Raw genomic sequence first — 19974 nt, forward strand, 5'->3', positions numbered from 1 at the left:
TAGCCCGCGTCCCAGTACTGGGGTAAGGTATGTGAGTAAGTCCAGGGGCGCAGGCTAGCTCCACAAGCCAATGGTAACAGGGGAACGGACAGTGCGGGTAGAGTTAGCAGTTGAGACATAACGGACAGGCCGATCGTGAGGTACGTTGTACCTTACCTAAGAAAACAGTTTTTCTTAGCGTCTTACTACCTTAGTTTTGGCGAAGACCTAAAATTTACCAACTGGCTGCCGTCTACCAGGTACAAATAGTTCGTGCCGTCCCTGCGTACCTATTACGTAATTAGAAAGTTTGGACACTGTGTTAGATGTATTCTCTCAGGTACCTTAGCCTGGTAATAACTATAGTGCGTGCGTCTATCTTATTCTCTTACTCAGGACTACCTTGGACGATCGAGCTATTCCTGTGCTACGTATTGTCGCGTTGACAAGCTGATTCAGCGCTATTATCCCTTGTGCGATACTCAGTAAAACACACTATGAAGGTTCATGACGCCTATATCGTCGTCGCATTATTACTGCCAGAACTCCATAATCTCTTTTGCCTTAGGTTGTCTCGCACTCGCCAGCTATTTACCTACTAAACCTACCAGTGCCGGCCTACTTCCTCCACGTCAATATCGTCTGTCTTGTTATCTTTTCGGTTGGTCTTCGTCGCGTTGCTCAGTTGCGTCACACTGTACGTATCGATGGCAGCCAAAAGAAAGAAGAGACAAGAAGAGTAAAAAGGAAAGATGCAAAGCCAAGTCGATACGGAATGAGATTGTTCTTTTATAGTCGATCTTAGGTGTTTGGATGTCGAGAATATACTAATCCCCATGGGTGCGAACGTGGGGAGAAAGGGGGCACTGTTTATTATTATCATTCCTTGCTTCGTAATCTCCCATGTCACTCGATTGCGGTTAAAGCTAAGACGTTGCGCTGCGCTGCCGGTGTCTCTGGCGTCAGCTTAAGTCTAAGACACCTGTACAGCTACCGTTGACCCGTTGCCATGACTTGCTACGTACGAGGTACGATTAATATCAAAGTCGCCTATCTAATCGCTGGTCAATATTCGGCTTGGTTTTGGAGGCAATCTAGGAGCCCTCGTCCTAACCAACTAGGTATTCCAAATCCAGCACTACCCCGAGTATCCTCGGTCTCCCATGTAAGATAGGTAGGTAGGTAACCTTCTAGTTAGTTTCAACTTGTATTTAATTTTGTATTTAAACCATAACTCGTCCTGGACGACGCGAAAAATACTTGAAAAACACGAAAGCCAAAACGAATTAGAAATCTTGACTCGTGAAACTCCACCCGGACGGCTTATGCTATGGAGTAGAACAACAGGACGAGTTCTGATCCAAAGGAAAATGTGAATTGGCTTCGAGACTGTCGCCTAGTGTACGTCACACCATCGCGGCAACTGTGTAGACCCCTGGCCCCGGTGTTGCGTTTTGGTAACGTCCAACCGATGGCGATCCTCGATCATCTTAGGCGAAGTGATACAAGGCGCATATACGTATCAGGCCGTACTGTTATGTTAGCATGAACTACGGAGATGAAACTATAAAACTAGAGTAGGTATATACTCCGCCGTACTTACGTAGGACGACCCGCCTTCCCAAACTGTCGGCAAGGAACACCAGCACAGTGAAATTACAAGTGGTCTGGTGGGGTTTCCAGGAAAGCCAGCGACAGCCTAATCTATATTCGTCTTAAAGCAGAGCACGTACTAACACTCTCCACAGGCACCGTTTCGTCTCAGGCTATGGCGTTTTAAAGTCGGGCCGATAAGGCCAGCATCCCTCCACTTTTCTCCGTCAATCACGTCGAGCGGACCGCAAGGCTGACAACTAACCCCGGATCGCTTCAAGCAGTGTTTGGCAGCCTCGAGCCTTTGAGTCTGGGATGAACCTCGTAATGTTCAAGCTGACTTGACACAGGAAACATTCCAAGACTCCCAAAAGTCTCAAAATAAAACGCTCCGCGTGGATCAAGATGGCCAAGTGTTCTCAACGCCCAAGTCGCCTGTGATACTGGTCTAACCCCCCTTTCAAATACACGCTCTCTTCCTTGCTCTTCCTTGACCCTTTGCAGGTCATAGTTCCGCGCCCCTATCGCACCCACCAGGCCACCGACACTTCTTTGGGAGATACCAAACCTGGTCGGCGCAGTTGCCAACGTCGCCGTGCTCCCCGTATCCTCTCGCTGGAATAAACCGGCCAGACTGCAGATTGCCCTGCACGAAGAAGGCGTACCACGCCTCATGCATCACGGACCTCTCATGTCCGCTGCACTTCAGAACGACGCTGCCACCGCTATATTTCTCCAGCGCCTTTTGGACCACCGCAAGCTCGTAAGTGCTCTCGTGGGTTGGGACGATGCCGGCCCACGCCAACGCCATGTAAGTGTCCAGGTTCCGGAACAGATGGAACGCGCGAGTGAAATACTCGACGGCCTCCATGCCCGGCCGGTAGTCACCGCCGTAGCAAGAGGACGTGAGGGTGTTGATGCAGCTGGCGTGCTTGTTATACTCGTGAGTCCAGAGGTGTTCGTTAGATCCGCTGCAATGAGGAGTGTTACCAATCAGTACGCGGCACGCAAACAGTCAAGAGGTCTCTTGGCGAGAAGAAACCTGATGGCAGTCCGAAGGGGGGGGGAGGGGGGGTTGGGAGTAAAAAAGAAGAGGAAGAAGGGCCGAAGGGGTGGGCCCTGAAGTCATTGGGAGGCAATTGTACATACGATGCTGCTACCCAGTATCGGTGCATGAGAGCAAGAAGCTCGTCCTGGCCATATTGGGTTAATATGTCCGAGATGTTGCTGAAATGCGGTGTCATGCCGCAGTAAGCCTCGTAGCTCCCATCGCAAAGATCGGGCCTATTCACAGCGGACATCAGCAGCTGAGGCTTTTTCATGGACTTTCTTTGGTGCGAGGTCAAGCCAGGTTACACTGGAGTCGGGGTTCCTGGCGAAGAGCGGGAGACCAACCAGAGGCCGTGTAAGGTCCAGTCCTCTTCTGCACCGGGGACGTGAGCCTCTTGGTCCCAGAATTGTGCGAGCAGTAACCGTCCACTGGGATGTACGAAGCAGCAGGTATCGCCAGTGACGGGAGTGTTGTTGCGGCAGCTAATGGGACCATCGATGGGACAGGATGGGACGCCGCCAAGGTAAGGGACGTGTACGACATCGCGCTGGTTCGGGAGTGGGGACAAGGGTGTCTGCCATGAGAGTCGCGAGAGAAAGCCAGCGGCATTATTGAATAGTCCTCGAAGTGAGATTCGTGGTGCCATGTTTGCAGAGGGCAACGAGTGCCCTACTAGCTTCAAAGCCTACCTACTTAGGAAATGGAATTAATAGACGGTCTAATAGATGATATCAGGGAAGGACCTTACCTTATTGATTGAAGATTTGGCTTGGTAATTTAATTATGGGGGAACTAAATGAGACCAATGAGCTGCGGACGTCGGTCACGGCGTACCTGGAGGACAGATAGTGGGGGATCCGTGACTACGTCCCCGGGTCGGGAACTTCAGTGCTTGCTACTGTCTTTGTACGTAGTAAACACTGTGTATTTTCACTGTCTAGCCGCACGTGGTTTCCTGCAACAAATCGAGAGTTGATTGGTCCTCTATGCCGAACCCCGGTTGAGCAATATACTTTTTCCGATGCAGGTTCCAAGCCACCAGCCCAGTCAGGCTAGACGTCGATGCAAATCCCAATACGAAGTCTCCGAGGGTGAATTCATCCCAGACATTGAGTGAGCATTTCTCTGGCAGCTGCTGTGTTATCCAACTCTTTTTACCTGTCTATAGGCTCTCTACGTACGGATACTTTTGAGTATTGGTGACTGAAAACCCGGCCTAGGACAAGCTGCCAATAACTGTCACTCCGAATCACTCCGAAGCTATTCGGTCCACTGAAGCTGCCACATCTTCACTCGAGGAACAGGACTCAACGTCTATGCCGAGCATTCCCGGCAGCTAGAGACCGCCGAGAATGTTTCTATCGCTAGTGTGGCTGTCTAGTGCGGGCGCTCCACAGCTCTTCGGCCCAGGAGGCCCTCGATGACCTCGAGTTTATCATCTCCTATGACCCTTGACTTGATAACTCAACGCATTGCGGGGTCCTAGCAGACCGAGCTATGTATATCTCTTTGCCTACAATGTTCGTTTCCGTGCCGGTTTCGGCGGGACGCGCCCAAACTAGCTTGTATGGTTTAACGCCGTGCCTGTGCAAGCCCTACGACTCCCGGGCCGATCCATCCCCGAATTGGTCGCCCGCAGCCCCTCGCATATTCAACCAGAGCCGCTTTAAGGTCGAGTTGCGTGAAGCGAGATCTTCCGCCGCAGGCGATGAGTAGCAGCGAAACCCAATATATCACCATTATCATCGCCATGCATAATGCCCTCTATCCATCTCGCACAGGGTTAAGACATCAGTGCCTGGCGTGGCCTGTGTCTCACGAACCTCGCCGGAATTCACATTTATTCATCCCATAAGAGAAGGTCATGTCTCTTCGTAGGGCTGCTTAACCCAGTCCAGACCATGTGGGTGGGTACAGGCAAGCCAAATCCTCCAAGTCAGAGGGCGCCAAAAGGAACTTCTGTCAGTCTCAGACTCAGACCCATCCTCCCGCCTAGTATTCACCCACTCCACAGGGGGTGCCCTGTTGCTTTCTTGCCCTGTGAGTGGGAGAAAAGTCGACCAAGCTAGCTACACCTTTTCCCTCCCCCGCGAAAAAGACTGATATCTCCCTGAATCCACTTGGCGGTGGTGCCTAGGTTGCCCATTCAGGGGCCGTCGCCCCCCCTTCCCTCTTCTCATGGACATGGACATAACTCCTCGCCAACCAAACCAGCCCCTCGTTCCCAGGCACTTTTGTTTTAATCCTTCACTCCTCTTTCATCATCTTTCATTTCATTGGGAGTACCTAATCGACCTCTTTTCGGCGCCTGCCGGGCGTCAGAAGACGACTCATCTGCACCGTTTCATGACGCAGACTTGGAGTCGATCCCTGAAGAAGGCGGTGTAACACACTGGCTATTGCCTCGGGACCGTTAATTGACCCGACAGCGCGGAACCCTTACACCCTCATTACCCTACGTTGTATTGAGACATGTTCAACTCGGCCGCCGGTTCGGTAAACGGACCACCAGCTCTTCTTCTTCCTCCTCCTCCTCCTCCTCCTCCTGACTGCGACCATGACATCCACGGCCACGATATCTCCGCCCACACCACCCACCATGCTTTTCACGCAAATTCGCCTTATCTGGCGTCGTCGGGACCATCCTTCTACCCGGCCGCCGCTCAGCACCAAGGTTACAGCGGGTCTCTGAGTTGGGGGCCGTCGACCCTGGCTGCGAACTCGAGCCCCGAAGCCCTGTTATATGAGAGACGACAGCCGGCGTCCTTTATGACCGCCGTCTCCCCGTTTCACTCGAATGCCTCAGCTTTACCCTTTCAAGTCTCCGGCGAGACGCACGATTCGCTGACATGCAGGCCCCTGTGGCCCGTCGACGTCGACCAGATCGCAAGCACGTCTGTGGGAGCCCCTCCCCCGCCAAAATATATCACCAGTCCGCCGGGACCCATGCAGGTGCGAATGGGTAACGGCCTCATCTCGGCGTCGCCCAACTCGATGGACCACCACTGGACACATGACACCGTGTCGCCGCACACTCCTTCTTTTCTGCCGGATGAGGAGTATGTTAAACTAGAAAGGGGTGCAGAAAGTACAAGCTTTTCCGGTCCGACTACTTTCCCTTCGAGATCATCCCCTGCCAGCCATTCCCTTGTCGGCGCGACACAGCCAGTCGATATACCATCGGCGCATTCAAGACAATCCATATCATCACCAGTATGGACACCAGCCATTTCCCTGACTTCTGGCGTAGTTGCCGAAAACACTTGCCCGTCTCCTATTTTATCTTCGTTCTTTCGCCCTCCTCCTTTTTTTCTTTCTTTTTCTTCTTCTCTTTTTACTAACCGAGGCAGACCGGACTCGGTAGCGACACCAAACCCCGTCATCTGTCCAAATCTCGGACAGAGAGCAGGCAACCTCGCCAAAAATACCTCCCTGGTGATAAGTGGGAAACGTACAAATGCGTGATTCGGCAATTGTATCTCGACGAGGGAAAACCGCTCAAAGAAGTGATGGAGATCATGAAAGAATGCCATGGATTCGAGGCCTCGTACGTATTTCCTTCCCCCTTACCTCACCTACGTTGTAGGTCCTCCCCGTTGATAACCCATTTGCTGATGCCGGAAGTACCTAGAGCGAAGATGTACAAGACGAGGTTCTCTCAGTGGGGTTTCGCGAAGAACAACACGGTGGATGAGATAAAAAAACTACTGGCAATGAAGTTCGAACGAGACGCCCGGGGAAAGGTGACCGAGTTCATCCGTAACGGAAAGCCGGTCAACTTACGAACCTACTTGAAACGGAAAGGAGTCACCGAGTACGACCTTTTGGATCTCGCGTCGCCGGCCGAACTACCTCCCCATGTGCGGTGCCGAACACCGACGCCACCGCCAGGATTGACCTATCTGCGACCACCGGACCAGCTGCACGCACAAGAACTACTCGTGGGCAACATGAAGCGGGCATTTTTGCATCTCCGGCAACGAGAAATAGAGGCGGCCAAGCCTCGAGGGTGGGCATCAACGCTCACATGGGGCGCCGGGTCGAGCGACATGATATTCGAAGCGGGGAGGCTTTTCGCGAGCGGGGAGAACGGGCCAGCAGGCGACGTTCTGTTGCGGGCATTCCAGGATCTGGAATTGGACCTGCGGCAGCTCTCGTCACAGGGGCTTCGCGAATTGGTGCTCGCCATGGCGCACCGGAACCTCGACCTGGTGCTCGCCGTCTCCCAGTACGTGGCGGCGTACACGACGACCCGGTACGAGACGATGCACCCTCTCCGGCTGGCGTTCAACTGCCTGTACGAGGTGCAGCAGAAACACGGCGCGTCGGCGCTGACGGACCTTGTCTGGGGCAGCGTGCCAGCGCTGGCGGGCGAGATGGAGGAGATCTACGGGCGGCAGTCCCCCTACGTGACTCGGTTCTGGATGGACCTCGCCATGCTGCACGGCTACGTCAACACGAACAAGCTGGAGAGGCTTTACGCGGAGCTCCAGCCCCTCGAGCGGGGCCTCGTGGACGAGCACGGCACGGCCGGGTGCGAGACGCTCGCGTTCCGGTTCACGCAGTCGTATCTGCTCTACCTCACGTCCCCCGAGAAGGCGGTGGATCAGACGATGGCGTTCAACGCGTGGCGGGTGCTCAAGAGGTCCAAGTTGGCGAACCGGGTCAAGGGACGGCCCAACGTGTACTGCTTCCACAGCACGCTCAGGCTGGAGCCGTGGATGAAGCGCTGCAAGGAGAAGTACGCCATGTTGACCAAAATGGTACAGAGGACCCTCGGGGTCGAGATCATACTGTACTTTGAGGGAGAGCCGCACGTCCGGGAGCATGCCGATGATGACGAGGAGGACGGGGACGATGGACCTGAATACCCGGGGCCGCCATGAGGGAGATCCCCCGGGATATATGATTAGCAACTGCCTCCCGAATCCTTGTGCGTGGTAACTAACCAAAGCCAACCCGGAGATACTGTACGGGTGCACGGATTTCCCCAGGACATATAGAGGCGACAGACACGGGACTGAAGGGCTTAGGGAATGTCAGGATTAATGCAATCGACGCCGCATGTTCTGAGGGTGGAGGACGTAGGGGGAGGGACGCTGGACCCGGGTGAAGAGAGGTTGCACAAACAGACGAAGGATGGACGGGGGACCAGTATCCAGCAAGCAATTCAACAAAGTGGAATCACGGCCGCAGACGACCTCTGTTTTCCGCTTTTGTGGTCTTAATGGAAGGAACTTGAAGCTATTCCCAGTTCGGGTTGGTGTCCAGGCGTCACTTTGTTTCCGTTTTCTCACTACGTCATAGCGAACCCGCGAAACGGAATGCAGATCTGGAACAGTAATACGAAGTACACAAACGGAAGTACAAAATATGACATATCATGGCAGTTTCGGGTTCCAAGGTCCTGGGAAACGAGTAGATCGTCCTGCGTCTTGCATGTCGGACTGTTGTGCCTTCGGGGTTCGATATTAGAACCCGGACGGAGGGGTTGTAATTACATTGTAATTTTGGTAAACACAAGGAATCAGTCGTGCCAGTAATGCAAAGTTAAGCCTATAGAAGACGATCCCGACGTGGATGCCGCTGTCACTGATGTATGTCACGATGCAGTTCAACGGACGAAAAGCCCCCCCCCTTTCTTCCCAAAATGGTGGCACATGTGTCTCTGTCGATGCTTGTCTAGACCTCAGTCTTTAGTTTGTTTCTTTGGGCCGACAGAGCCCAACGGATCCTGAGACCTCTTCCCAAGTCATCACCGAGACGTCAGAGCTAGCACTCAGGCCGTTGGGATGTTTTGTACGACACTGGTCCCCGGCATCTCCTTTTCTTCGACACGACGTTCAGGGTAGATAAGGTGGCGCCGGTAGCTCATACCTAGGTAGTAGGTTAAGGTAGGGAGCTCCGGATAGGTACCTAGTACTACGGTTGCGGGGTACAGCAAACCATTGATAGGAACGGCTAGGGCGAAGATATGAGACGGAGTAAACCATCCTGGCGAAAGGTCCGGATTTTAAAATTACTCCGTAGGCATAAATACTATTTCCTACTCGACATGTGCTGTGCTGTTCCTGGACAGAACGTGCGTGAAACATAGCGGAGACGTGATAATATTAAAAGCCTTTCATTCCTCCTTCCTCCCTTCGCCGTCCTCACCCCCAACCCCCAACCCCACCAGACCAGACCGCCCGTCGAACCTCCACCCCCCCTTGAACACGTCTGTGCATTTTCGAAACCGGGGGCGCACTTCGCTTCGTACTGTACACAGGTTCGACCAAGGATTAGACGCACAATGACATCCGCTTTGCAGCTTTCGGGCCGCACTAAAGTAGGGACGTGCTGCGGTTCTCTGGCGGAGGAGGCTTCTCAGCGAGTAGTTTCCTATTCGTACATGCCGAGGGAGAAGAGGGGGAGATGCCGGGGCGGCATGAATATGTAGGTATTCGTACATTTTTGGGCTCTTGGGCGTTACATCTACCCTTCCATCCTGGGGATTGCTTGATTGGTGTCAAGACATAATTAAAACCCACACCGTGATGTGATGATATATGACGAGATGCAGTGTGGGTGTAAAAATGGCATATGCTCCCCCTCCGACTTCTAACTTCTCATCATCAGCCAGAAAAACACCCCGGACCCTATGTAGAACCTACTACGGTGATATGTCCTGGTGGTATGGGGGTACATGACCCTTAGCCATGGGATGTCATGAATGAAGACAGCAAAGGCCGAGTCAAAGCCCATCAGAGGTCCCTTGGCTTGGCTTGGCCATCTCGATCCCCTGTACTCTGCGGACACATGGGACACATGGGAATACCTACCTCTACAAAGAGGGTGAGTGCGTGAAGTGTGAGAGCTTGTTGGGTTGGTGTGGGGGGAAGCACTGCTGACCAACGGAAGAAAACCCGCCAATCCAGTCCTCGATAGACCTGGGGAGTTGCACGCGCGACTGCGAATAATATGAGGTACCTTAGGTAATTTAAAGACTACTTCGTACTCCGTTCTGATTCTGGAGATTGATCCCCATAATTTAGTCCGAGGAGATGCGTCTAGACCGTCCACAAAATAAAATAAAAGAGGACCAGTCTAGTCTACCGAGTAAAACAGTACACGTACCAGCTAACTAATAAGCCCCATAGCTTAATCCGTCGTCCGTCTGTTCCCCAAGGATTGCCCTCGCAGCTCTCATCGTCATCAGTACACGCTGTAATATTACTTCGTTCGCGATAGTATCGGCATCAAAAAAGTCCCCTCCCCCCTGCAAGCCAAACAAGCTCATCTGCAGACAGCCACATATGCAACCCGCCAGCCTAATTAACCAGGGACCAAAGGAGTAAGATGGACGCGCGGCACAAATGCAACCTCGACATTTTTGTTTTCTTTTCTTGAATAATTCGAAACGGCCCTAAGCTGGCTGCACGAGCCCTGGTTTTGGCTTCTTTTTTTGGCCTTTCTTGCTGCAAGCCACTTGGACTCCCATTGGACTTTGGGGAGAGTGTACGGAGGCATTACGGAGTGCACGGGAATGCAGGCATATATAGGCTTACAGGCATACCGTAATTACTTGGTAGCTGACTGACATGCACGGAAGGAATTACGTCGTAAATTGCTCCAAAAGCGACACATTGCATACGAAAACAGATGGGCCATCGTTAATAAGCTTATAGCTAAGGCAGTTGGTTCGTTTCCTAGGCACCTACACGTAGACCGGAGTTGATCCCTGCCTATTCTTCGGCGGAGGCGCGAGTGCCATGGATGCTCAAGGTTGACGAGACGGTCATTTTTAGATAACAATAAATTGTGTGTATGTATGCAGAGGAATGTCCTTGCAAGGGCAATGCGCCCAGCTACCAAGTCTGTGCCGCACTCTTGTAACGTGGCAGAAGATGCCACATATTCCGTAGACGCTATTATTATTACATTTCCGTGCCAAAAGTATCAGACAAAGATGAGGCTGGACCTCGCGTAGATCAATGCGGTGAGCTTTTCTTCAACAGATCTGACAATGCATGCCAAGATGTTTCTCTCTCCCTATCTCCCCCGACAATAGCAACACAACACTCCAGAACAGTTTGTCGCTCAAATTATAGGAGCTAACAACTTAGATTTCAATTCCAGAAGGCCATCGCGAAGTCGCTAAATAGTGGTATCTCATTTCTCATGTCAAACTGAGGTCGTCCTGCCTCAAACCGCGGCGTCAATTCGCTCTTGAACAAAACGTGCCAAAAGTGCAATCAACATGCAAACGGCCTCTGCACGGGCCATTTCCCTCCTAATCACCCCCAAGAAAAACCAAGGCAATGAATCCAGTCAAAAGAGTTCCAGGGTCCCTATCGGAGTCCCGTGAACTTCGTACATGAAACAGCCAAACGACCATTCCGTGGATCCCCCACCAGTCCCGCACCGCCAGATTTGGTCTGACCAGTATGCAAGGCGACGTCAGTGGCGGGTCGAAATGAAATAAGGAACTGGCTAAAAATAATGACGCGATAACCAGGTGCGGGCGTCAGAGAGATGTTGCTGGGTTTGCTCGGAGCCGATGCCACTGACGCGAAGAAAAAAAAGAAAAAAAAAAGACGGAACAATCGACGAGAGGAAACAGGACGAAATAGACGAGGGACGAATATCGGGTACTCTGTTTCATTTTTTATTTTTTTTAAATTTCTCGTGTTTCTGGCCCAGGAAAAGAGGCCATCGTGGAGGAAGCATCAGGAGAATCCCTCCGAAATAAATTCGTCCAATAACTTTCCCCCTTGATCTCCACTCGAAGGCCCGCGTCGAAAACAAATTGGGCTCGACTTTGGTTCAACCCATGCAGGGGACCAATCAGGGCCCGCCCCGCCCACAGACAGAATTGCTCATGCACGATGATGTATACCTGGCACTGCCCCAAGACCCCATACAGCACGGCCCGGCAACGTGTAAAGGCTGCACCGAAAACAAAGGAGGGCGACCGTTTGATGTTTGGAAGGTTTGTCTTCAGCCAACACTACATGAATGTTCAATGAACAACATAAGTGAAAGAAGAGATAGGGAGAGAGGCGCATAAAAAGAACAAAAATCACGTGGATTTTTGTTATCGATTTGTGGCTATCCGGTACTTTGCCACGTTTGAGATTCGTGAGGGAAATGACGACTGTTCCCGACGTGGCCAATAGGATGTCCCGGAGCAAACAACTGTCAGGGACAGTCCATGCATCCGGTGGATGCCATTTTGGAGATGGGATTTTATTTCTCGCTCCATTTGTTCAAGGGCGCATAATGGGCCGCCCTGAGTCGCTGTCGCCCTTATCGCTGTGGAAGGCCACGTCGAAGCGGTCGTTGTTGTAGATGGCCCACAATCGTAGGATATGGTAGTCCCAGCGCTGGCGGCAGAGCAGGGCTTTCCGCCCTCTAGCCCCTGAATTTGCCGCTTTTCGCACCCAAATGCGGTAGCAAGTTCGGCGAACCTGGACGGGCTTCCTCCTCGGCATGCGGAGGTTTGCGCATTCTGCAGGGCTTGAGATGTTGGTTGACCAGATCCGCATGTGACGATGGCAGGTGCTCGATAAGCACCGGCATGAGGCAGTCGGGAGAGGGCCCGGGGTTTCCCTTGTCTTATCTTTATTATTTTTTTCTTTTCATGTCACCGCCTCGCCATCCGTCAGTGTCGACTCAAATGGCGTGTGGTGCGGAGAAGGCTCGGCCGGGTGGTTGACTTTCGGCGGGAATATACTTCGAGCGGGTATGATGCTGATCGTGCTAAGCCTCGGATATGTTGACTAATGGTTTTGCTCTAGCATTTCGTTGTCGGGAAAGGAGTTCATTTGAAGCCAGTTTTCTTTGCGCAACGATCGCAGTAATATAAATTTGTTGAGATGCGAACCATGCCGTAGATGCCAGGGTCATCGGTGGACGTCACTTCGATGGAGGCGGCGCAACGCATACAGCGGATGGTCTCGACCGAGACCGTGACGGGAACTGAGTCCATGTTTGGAATATAAGAACGGCTTGATGTCGTAGAGAGGTCGGAATCGGAACCGGATGAGGATGAGGAACTCCCGATGTGAACGGCCGCGGGACGGGTGGTAGACATGATAAGTGCAATCGTGGGGATGGAGTGGGTAGGCGTAGGAGTATTTGGGAGTGTTGGTCGAGGCGTGGCTGTGCGTGATGATTAGGATTTATCTTTGGATGCGAGGTCTGTCCATGTGTTTCGTCGAGATAGTGTAGAGACAGAGAGGCTTGAAGAAAGGCGTAGTGAGGAGAGGATAAGAAGGCGGGGGGGGGCTTTAAGAAAGATCGACCCTGGGGGTCATATGCTTTATTACACAGGATGTGACAACACTGGTGGAGAAGGACAGGGGCAAGGCAGCACAAGGCAGGGCTGCGCCCAAACAATGTGCAGGGGTACAGAGGAGATACGAAATAGTGGGGATACTACGTACCTGCCAGCGGAGGAAAAGAAAGAGGACGAAAGGAAATGGCACTGACAAGGGTACCAGGGTTGCGTCGGGCAAGGTCGGGGGGTAAGACGTAAGATGTTATTTGTAGAAATGTATCCGTACACCACTGTCAGGCACAGGCCACAGGCAGAAAGAATAAGGGAGATGAATGAAAGCCCGGGGCGAGCCAAGGGTTCAGATGAGAATAAAGAAAACCACGAGACAAGAAAGTAGAAGAAGAAAAGTGACAGCCCAGTGGTCTTTTCTATCCGTAAGTTAAAATCGAAGTTTCTGCGGAATTGTGTGGTGACAAGGTTGCCTAGGTCCAAGGTAAGATGCAACCTTATGATGAGTGCGACGAGAAGATAGGAGGCGGGGGGGTGAGAGGGCCGGGGGGCGTGTGCAGCAAGACCGCAGATGGAATATATATATATATATATACGGATATAACTCGCAGCTCGTGTACTCCGTACGCTATGTAGGTGCGACGTAACGAAGCAGGAGGCGGCGGAAAGAGAAAGCCGTAAGGGTAAGAAGTTGTCTGGCTCTTTGCTGCGATGGGTGCGGTGCTGCACTAATAAAAAGTTGAGAGGAAGTGAAGTTTTCACACGGTCGGGTTCTGCAGTTCTGCAAGCGGTGGTCTCCTGAGTCGTGGTCAAGCTGATGGGCCCAGCTGATTCATATTGTCTAGAGACGTGCTGTGTTCGACAATTGCAGTCGGACCGGTAGGTATCAGTCTTTGCCGATTTTGTATGCCTGGCAGACTTCTAGAATTCCGAGCGGGTTTCGATTTTGGCCGTAGAGATCGTTCCGAACCTTCGCCTCTCGTGTGAACTGGGGGGGAACAGGTAATATTGTAACATGCGTACGACGGGAGCGTGGGAGGAAAGGTTGGATTGATATAGCCTTCGTACACGTACGATGTAATGCTAGGAGTCGACACATACCCGTATATCTAGGCACCACAATCAAATCCGGGCCAAGAGGTCCAAGAATTGTGCTGAGAACCGGAGCTTACAAACGGCTGGAGCTAGTGTGCCATCCATGTACCGAGCAAGTACGTTGTAAGGATGATCATACTTTGTAGAGAAAGCGGAGGTGAGCCTGGCCATGGCCATGGCTCTATCCACCCACAGAAAACATGGCTATTAGCATCACCATCGGGCATCGCCATAGGTACTATGTACGATGTGTGTATGATGCTCTGATCCACGGAGGAACTAGAGGCTGAAGGTAACACACCAGACATAACAGCTGAATGGCGAACGAAGACGGCACCATGGATTGTCCTCTTGGTCCAATAGTACCTAGGTATATTTTGGGACCCACCTTTTAGCTCCCACACTATTCAGCCCGAATATGAACGGTCTGGCCTGTCCACGATGGACACTTGGACGACTGATTCAACCTACCTTACCTTAGATTTTGGGTTCGGTTGTAACCTGTTGAAGGAACTGGATGGCATATGTATACTTCCCAGGTACAGTCATGTCAAGCATCCCTATGCCATTTCTCGCGGGATTGATGGACTTGATTGTGGGGACACGTTTCAAGCCTCCGAGAACTGGAACGGGCTGCCTAAGTACCGCTTCGCAAAATAATAACATGAATTCAACCGCCCTGTCATTTCGCAACGGGGTCGTCATCAGGCCATCCGCTCAAACCGTCAGGCTGGGCGCTGTGTTGATTGAGTTGTGTAATCACCCGATTTCTCCCTCGCGTTTCCTCCTTCTTCTCGGTCTGTGTAACAGCCTCAGTTTACGAGAAGTGCAAATATTACAACACACTTTTTTTTGCTTGTTGAACGGTTGGGATGGCCCCTGACGTACAGTGGGGGGAAATAAGTATTTGAACACTCCTACGTATTTGAGGCTAGATAGTAAGCCCATATGCCGCAGCCTGGCATTTTGTGGGTCGATGGTACATCGGCGTGTTCAAATACTTTTTGCCGGGCGCTGTATTGTACCCCTCTCTCAGCGGAGAACAGACTTTGCCATGTTTGTAGGATCCAATTGTGTCATCGTCCCATCAAGACACGAAACATGCCGGTGTTTTTCCTACCAATGAAAAAGAGTATAAAAGAGTGGGGAAAAAAGAGGAGGGAAAAAAGAACGGAAAGGAAACGGGTGACGCATACGGCTAGCGGCCAATCGGAGGCGCCATAAGTCAAAACTCGTCCAGATGGCTCACTAATTTCTCGATCATTGAAAGGGCCCCATGGCCTCTGTTTTGGGAAATTGCACGTTCTCGATCTTCTCGTCTTCCGTTCTGCTGTGTTATCGTCTCGCTCGCCTGTGCTCTCGGTTTCACCACCAATTTTGTCTGTTATCCAATCATCGGGCAGATAGATGCTCGCCATCGCAGCATCGGGCTTATCGGTCCTCGTGCTGTGCGGCCTGTGCTTCATCAACAGCCATCTCGGCGCACACAAGATACGATCAGTGGTCATAAACATCGATGGGCCCCTTTCTTCAGCGGAAACTCGGATGGAGCAGAATATGGCTCATTCATCTCCGGTGTTATCTAATCAGTCGCCGGTAACCAGATGAAACAGGCCACACGTCCATTGCGGGCGCAATTGCTCTTGTCGTCCCGCAGTCTAATTAATGATTTAGGATCTTCACAACATACCCACCCACTTGGCGTCCAAACCCGCGTCTTATCGAGATCAACGACGCCCTGGCTTCCCAAGTCGTCGCCCAGGTCACACACTGACATTATTTTGGAACCAATAGGAGCACCAATCCACCCCATTCCACTCTGCAGGGTCTCTTGCTACATCCGACCAGGGGACTTGACTTACACACGCCCGACCCTATACCAAACGGTGTATTTGGAGCATTCGTTTCGGTGCAGGTGTAAAACCTGTCTCTAACATACGGGCGCATGCCTTCCTCGTCTCATGCTTGCAAAAGGTGGTATACATAATGCGACCGCTTCGAGATTAGGTCAGAAGACGGCCGACTCCAAAGCAAGGAGTCGCCGCTAAGGAGCCACCAAAGCTCTGCTCCCGTCACCGGCCACTCTCAAGTCTACTTTGAATAGGTACTTTAAAGTCCATGATTCTCGGGGTTTCCGTCAACTCCACGGCTCCGAACTCCCCTCCTCGCCTCGGAATGTGAACCCACCTTTCGGGGACCGCTATAAGCAATCTTAGCGCCGGTCCTTTCCTATTCAACTCGCATCGTCGATTCGATCGGGGGATGCAGATCTTGTGCCTTTCTGGGCTTCGCAGTCTTTGGCCCATGGATGCCCAATAAGTGTATTCCCGTGTTCCTTGCAATCATTTCGAAGGATCGGCAAGGGAAGAAAAAGAAAGAAGAAGAAAGGGGCCTTGAACAGTTTCAAAAGCTGATCCGACTCTATTCAGGCCGATTCCTCCGTCTCCGGGGTAGCACGGCGCTAAGATGGTGGAGTGTGTTGACCGGTGGAACTAGAAGCATCGTCCGATCCCGATGGGCCCAGAACTTTCCTTTTCCTATAGGTAATTCCCTATACTCCACCCCCGTCGGACCAGCTTCGGGGTCGGGATGTACAACGTAGCGAGCCGTTTTCGTCCAGTTTGGTCCACTTTCGTGGTGTACTAAACTGACCTGCTTCGGACCTGGCTCCGTCGTTTTGTCCAGTGGACTGGCTCGTTGAACGCAGTCCGGACCTTTGCCTCCTCTACAGGTTTCGACGAGATTCGGCCAAGAAAGGGGTTGGGGGAGGGCTGCCGTGGGCTTGGCCAAACTGAATGGTATGGACAGCCCGGTCATCGCCCATGGCGCCGTCGCTTCCCCGTTTTTCCCACGATGAGAGGCAGAAATACGGGAGGTAGGTGATGATTAGTTTGCGAACTTCTCCGTCTCCGTTTAACGCAGCGGACTCGGTCAGCATGAAGCACAGGTCGGTAAGGCTAACCATCGTCTCGTGAATCACTCGTGGATCTGTCTATGGTCTCTCCCGATGGTGTCCTCGTTCCACTTAAACCAGTGAATATCTCGGATGGTCATTTGTCCAAGTCTAACTAATGGGCTGTGCACTCCGTCGATGTTATGGCCAACGCATTCAGTGTCGGAGACCCTGGGTAGATTGCTATGAGAGTACGTCGGCACTAAAACCTCCCACGACCTGAGATGCATCTGACTCTGGGATTCATTTGAATTTAGTTCGAAATAAAGAATAAGCTGCTCCCAAAACCGACTAAGGCCTAGCAGCGGACGCCTCAAACGCCGAGCTCCCGACAAATCATCCCTCGCCGTAATATGTCCTGCCTTTAAAGATATCCTGACCTTCCGTCTTATACAGCCGTATGTACCCGTGCCAGGGATGCACCAGCGGTGCATACTATCCAGACGCCCAAAGCTCATCGTTTCCTAATCTCTCTTGGAAGCGTTGTAACCCCCATGCATGCCAACTTTCTTGCCGCTGATGCAAGCTCCAAACGAACGAGTTGGGCCTTTTGGGCCCCTTTCACGCAGCGCAGCTGATCGCTTCTTAATATACACCGCGACTCGTCATAGGTGCGGACTCGTATCTCACCACCATCATAGTGTAACACGAGGACACTGCCGCAACGCGTCCGACTGCGGACTGCGCGTCGTTGGGTGTGCTCCTCAGCTGTGGAATCCGAATAAACCCAATGGATAAACTGGAGAAACGCAACCACAGTCTGTGCTTCACGTATATCAGGAGCCTTCCACCTTGACATCTGATGAGTCTTTGGGCTTGTCCAGGTTCTTGAGCAAGAAACTTCGCTTGAAATATTCGTTGGGGTGAACGATGGTCTCGAGCTGTGCGGAGGTGAAGATGCCTTCGTCCTTGGCTTTCTTGAGTTCCTGTTTGTGAAGGTGTTCGAAGACCCTGGCTCAAACGATTAGCATCGGAGGATATTGGAAATTGATCCCTCATTGGTAGATTTTCCCCCTTGGCAACGGACGCAAGAGGAAAAGAGGGAAGGGGATGGATGAATAAATCGTTGCACTCCACGGGCGCGAGGATAGCGCGGCGAGAAAAAAAAAAGGAAAAAAAAAAGAAAAGTCGAGCCAGTGACATACCGATTACAAGCCATGTGATACTTTTGGCTTTCCTTGTCCTCTCGCACGCCTTGTAGCACATTCCTATCCGACACGCCCAAGGCTTGCACTAGAGTGTTCAAATTATCCATGTCAAAATGGCGGTATGGACAACCGTGGGCCTCCCCGGGACCGGGCGGGTGCTCTGTGAGAATCTTCTGGCAGCTGAAGGGACTATAGCCTCCGCCCCGACGGTTAGAGTCGCCTCCAACATCGCCGTAAGAATGGCGAATATTGTAGCGATACTCCTTGTTGAAAGTGTCGTCCGTGATGTTGCGGAAGCCCTGGCGCCAAAAGATCAAGCATTCTTCCAAGTTGAGGCCGATTCCCTTAAGGAAGAGGGTGTACTGAAGGCGGCCGTAGTGCTTCAGATGAGCATCGCGGCGGAGAGAGCGGTGAAGGTGGGACATGCAGGCAGGGAAATGCTGAGACAGGGAGTCGACGTTGCGGGCCGACATATCACCGCCGACGGAGGTAGCAGACCCCGAGAGATAGGACGCATCCGGAGTGATGAAGTTCTTGGAGAGGTGGTCGAGGATGGGCGTCAGACGTTCGTCCTCGTCCAAGCGAGGAAGGGCACGGGCGGTGAGCTACACAGAATTTTGCAGGTTAGTCCCTGTCGCCGTCCCCGACCAAGAGCGTTCCAAAACGTTCCGAAGGTTTCGATCTACCACGAGAGAGAGGGAAATGGGCGAACGGAACGGTTGAACGCACCTCAAGTTGCTTCTCGAGACGAGTACTGAACTCGCCGATAACCATGCTGGCCTGCTCACGGCTGGGCACGAACGCCTTGCCGCCCTTTAGAAACACCCTTCTTTGCTCGACCAGCTCCGGGACTCGTTGCCAGTCCACCTTGAACCAAGTCTCCTCCTCGGCCGCAGCCTTTCGTGTGGAGTTCATGCTCGCGAACTGAGAGGCGAACTCCCGTTTTTCGTCCTCGGAGACGGTCTCCCACCAGTCCAGGTCGAGGCTGGATACGAAGGCGTTACGCTCGGCGAGATCGTCCGAGTTGAAGCGCAGGCGGAAGAGCATGGTCTCGACGCGAGAGAACCGGCGGCGGAGGTCCTCGGTGGAGGCAAAGGCGAGGCGGAGGATGAAATGGCTGTAGTGATCCTTCTGACGTTGCGCGAAGAGTTGGGAGGACTGGGACGAGTTGGATTCGAGAGGGAGATGCTTGTCGAGGAGTGGTTTCATATGTGTGGCTACTTCGGCGGGAGACTTGTTGCGGAAAGAGCATGCTTCCAGCTCAGCGAGGACTGCGGGTTGAGGCAGAGAGGAAATATGTCAGCTTTGACGAGGTTATATTTGTGCCCGAAGACAAGGAGGGTTGTGACACTAGGGGAAATGGTGAAGGTTCAACAGTACTTCGTAGCCGGTCAATAGCCCATTGCTCGAACTGCTCAAGAGTGATATCGGCGGTAGGAGGATCTGGGTAAAAATTAAGGCGATAGGGGTAGTTCTGCTCTTTGTATGCAGCCTCGGAAAATTGCTTCTTGCGATGGTCGACCACGTTGCGCCTCTTAGGATCGATCCGGTTGTAGTCTGGTCGCAACATGACGGGCAACTGGAGAGAGGGAAGATGGCAGGCAGTCGGGTGGTGAATGGCTATAGTGTCGTCCTCTCTGGCCGTTTGGAAATGTCAATCCAGTTCCCGTTGTTCACAAATCGCAAACAACCTGAGCAAATGAGAGACCAATCTACCCAGTGGTCTGTTTAACGCGAAGCTGAAGATGGCGTCTATGGATCGGGGACGCGACGGCACGCGTTGCGGGGCAAGGTACGCGAAAACCCCATGCATTATGTAATCAATCAACTCGGGATATTATTAAAGAGAAGTCGGAGTACGAAGTAATGAATTACGTAAGGTACA

The 19974-nt window shown here is 52.3% G+C and overlaps 6 protein-coding genes across 6 annotated transcripts; 2 read left to right on the forward strand and 4 right to left on the reverse strand.

Annotated features, from left to right (window-relative positions):
- Window positions 1-1599: 1599 nt before the first annotated feature.
- SODALDRAFT_293497 (ribonuclease Trv) lies at window positions 1600-3392 on the reverse strand. The gene is made up of 3 exons (XM_028608716.1): window positions 2968-3392; window positions 2722-2856; window positions 1600-2543 (listed from the first exon to the last, which is right to left on the reverse strand). The coding sequence occupies exons 1-3, from the start codon at window positions 3267-3269 to the stop codon at window positions 2078-2080; spliced, it is 903 nt and encodes a 300-aa protein (XP_028467700.1). The 5' UTR covers window positions 3270-3392; the 3' UTR covers window positions 1600-2077.
- Window positions 3393-4735: 1343 nt separating this feature from the next.
- On the forward strand, window positions 4736-7728 carry SODALDRAFT_140885 (hypothetical protein). Its single transcript, XM_028606787.1, has 3 exons — window positions 4736-5836; window positions 5974-6170; window positions 6255-7728. Exons 1-3 carry the CDS (start codon window positions 5096-5098, stop codon window positions 7507-7509), a joined length of 2193 nt encoding a protein of 730 aa, XP_028467701.1. The 5' UTR covers window positions 4736-5095; the 3' UTR covers window positions 7510-7728.
- SODALDRAFT_358311 (hypothetical protein) lies at window positions 7669-9650 on the reverse strand (the record flags this gene model as incomplete). Its single annotated transcript, XM_028614090.1, has 12 exons — window positions 7669-7900; window positions 7984-8070; window positions 8191-8209; window positions 8284-8305; window positions 8383-8452; window positions 8679-8694; window positions 8780-8831; window positions 8915-8972; window positions 9073-9120; window positions 9261-9411; window positions 9515-9572; window positions 9621-9650. The coding sequence occupies 12 exons, from the start codon at window positions 9648-9650 to the stop codon at window positions 7669-7671; spliced, it is 843 nt and encodes a 280-aa protein (XP_028467702.1).
- A 724-nt stretch (window positions 9651-10374) lies between these two features.
- SODALDRAFT_358312 (hypothetical protein) lies at window positions 10375-11781 on the forward strand (the record flags this gene model as incomplete). Its single annotated transcript, XM_028614091.1, has 7 exons — window positions 10375-10387; window positions 10440-10494; window positions 10641-10693; window positions 10797-10851; window positions 10989-11061; window positions 11394-11594; window positions 11740-11781. 7 exons carry the CDS (start codon window positions 10375-10377, stop codon window positions 11779-11781), a joined length of 492 nt encoding a protein of 163 aa, XP_028467703.1.
- Window positions 11782-12288: 507 nt separating this feature from the next.
- On the reverse strand, window positions 12289-12810 carry SODALDRAFT_140923 (hypothetical protein). Its single transcript, XM_028606788.1, has one exon. It carries the CDS (start codon window positions 12696-12698, stop codon window positions 12426-12428), a length of 273 nt encoding a protein of 90 aa, XP_028467704.1. The 5' UTR covers window positions 12699-12810; the 3' UTR covers window positions 12289-12425.
- A 4907-nt stretch (window positions 12811-17717) lies between these two features.
- SODALDRAFT_323203 (eukaryotic and archaeal DNA primase) lies at window positions 17718-19659 on the reverse strand (the record flags this gene model as incomplete). Its single annotated transcript, XM_028609789.1, has 4 exons — window positions 17718-17892; window positions 18087-18694; window positions 18819-19360; window positions 19470-19659. 4 exons carry the CDS (start codon window positions 19657-19659, stop codon window positions 17718-17720), a joined length of 1515 nt encoding a protein of 504 aa, XP_028467705.1.
- Between the last annotated feature and the right edge of the window lie 315 nt (window positions 19660-19974).

This window comes from Sodiomyces alkalinus (assembly GCF_003711515.1).
Source record: "Sodiomyces alkalinus F11 unplaced genomic scaffold SODALscaffold_3, whole genome shotgun sequence".
Classification (NCBI taxonomy): Eukaryota; Fungi; Ascomycota; class Sordariomycetes; order Glomerellales; family Plectosphaerellaceae; genus Sodiomyces; species Sodiomyces alkalinus.

What these genes read in the sequence shown, in the direction of transcription:
- SODALDRAFT_293497 (XM_028608716.1), bottom strand. Translation starts at nt 3,269, where the DNA reads ATGGCACCACGAATCTCACTTCGAGGACTATTCAATAATGCCGCTGGC. An exon ending in TGGACCTTACACGGCCTCTG is followed by an intron (nt 2,857 to 2,967) that starts GTTGGTCTCCCG and finishes CGCTGTGAATAG; the next exon opens with GCCCGATCTTTGCGATGGGA. An exon ending in CGATACTGGGTAGCAGCATC is followed by an intron (nt 2,544 to 2,721) that starts GTATGTACAATT and finishes TCCTCATTGCAG; the next exon opens with CGGATCTAACGAACACCTCT.
- SODALDRAFT_140885 (XM_028606787.1), top strand. Translation starts at nt 5,096, where the DNA reads ATGTTCAACTCGGCCGCCGGTTCGGTAAACGGACCACCAGCTCTTCTT. An exon ending in GACAATCCATATCATCACCA is followed by an intron (nt 5,837 to 5,973) that starts GTATGGACACCA and finishes TAACCGAGGCAG; the next exon opens with ACCGGACTCGGTAGCGACAC. An exon ending in TGCCATGGATTCGAGGCCTC is followed by an intron (nt 6,171 to 6,254) that starts GTACGTATTTCC and finishes GGAAGTACCTAG; the next exon opens with AGCGAAGATGTACAAGACGA.
- SODALDRAFT_140923 (XM_028606788.1), bottom strand. Translation starts at nt 12,698, where the DNA reads ATGTCTACCACCCGTCCCGCGGCCGTTCACATCGGGAGTTCCTCATCC.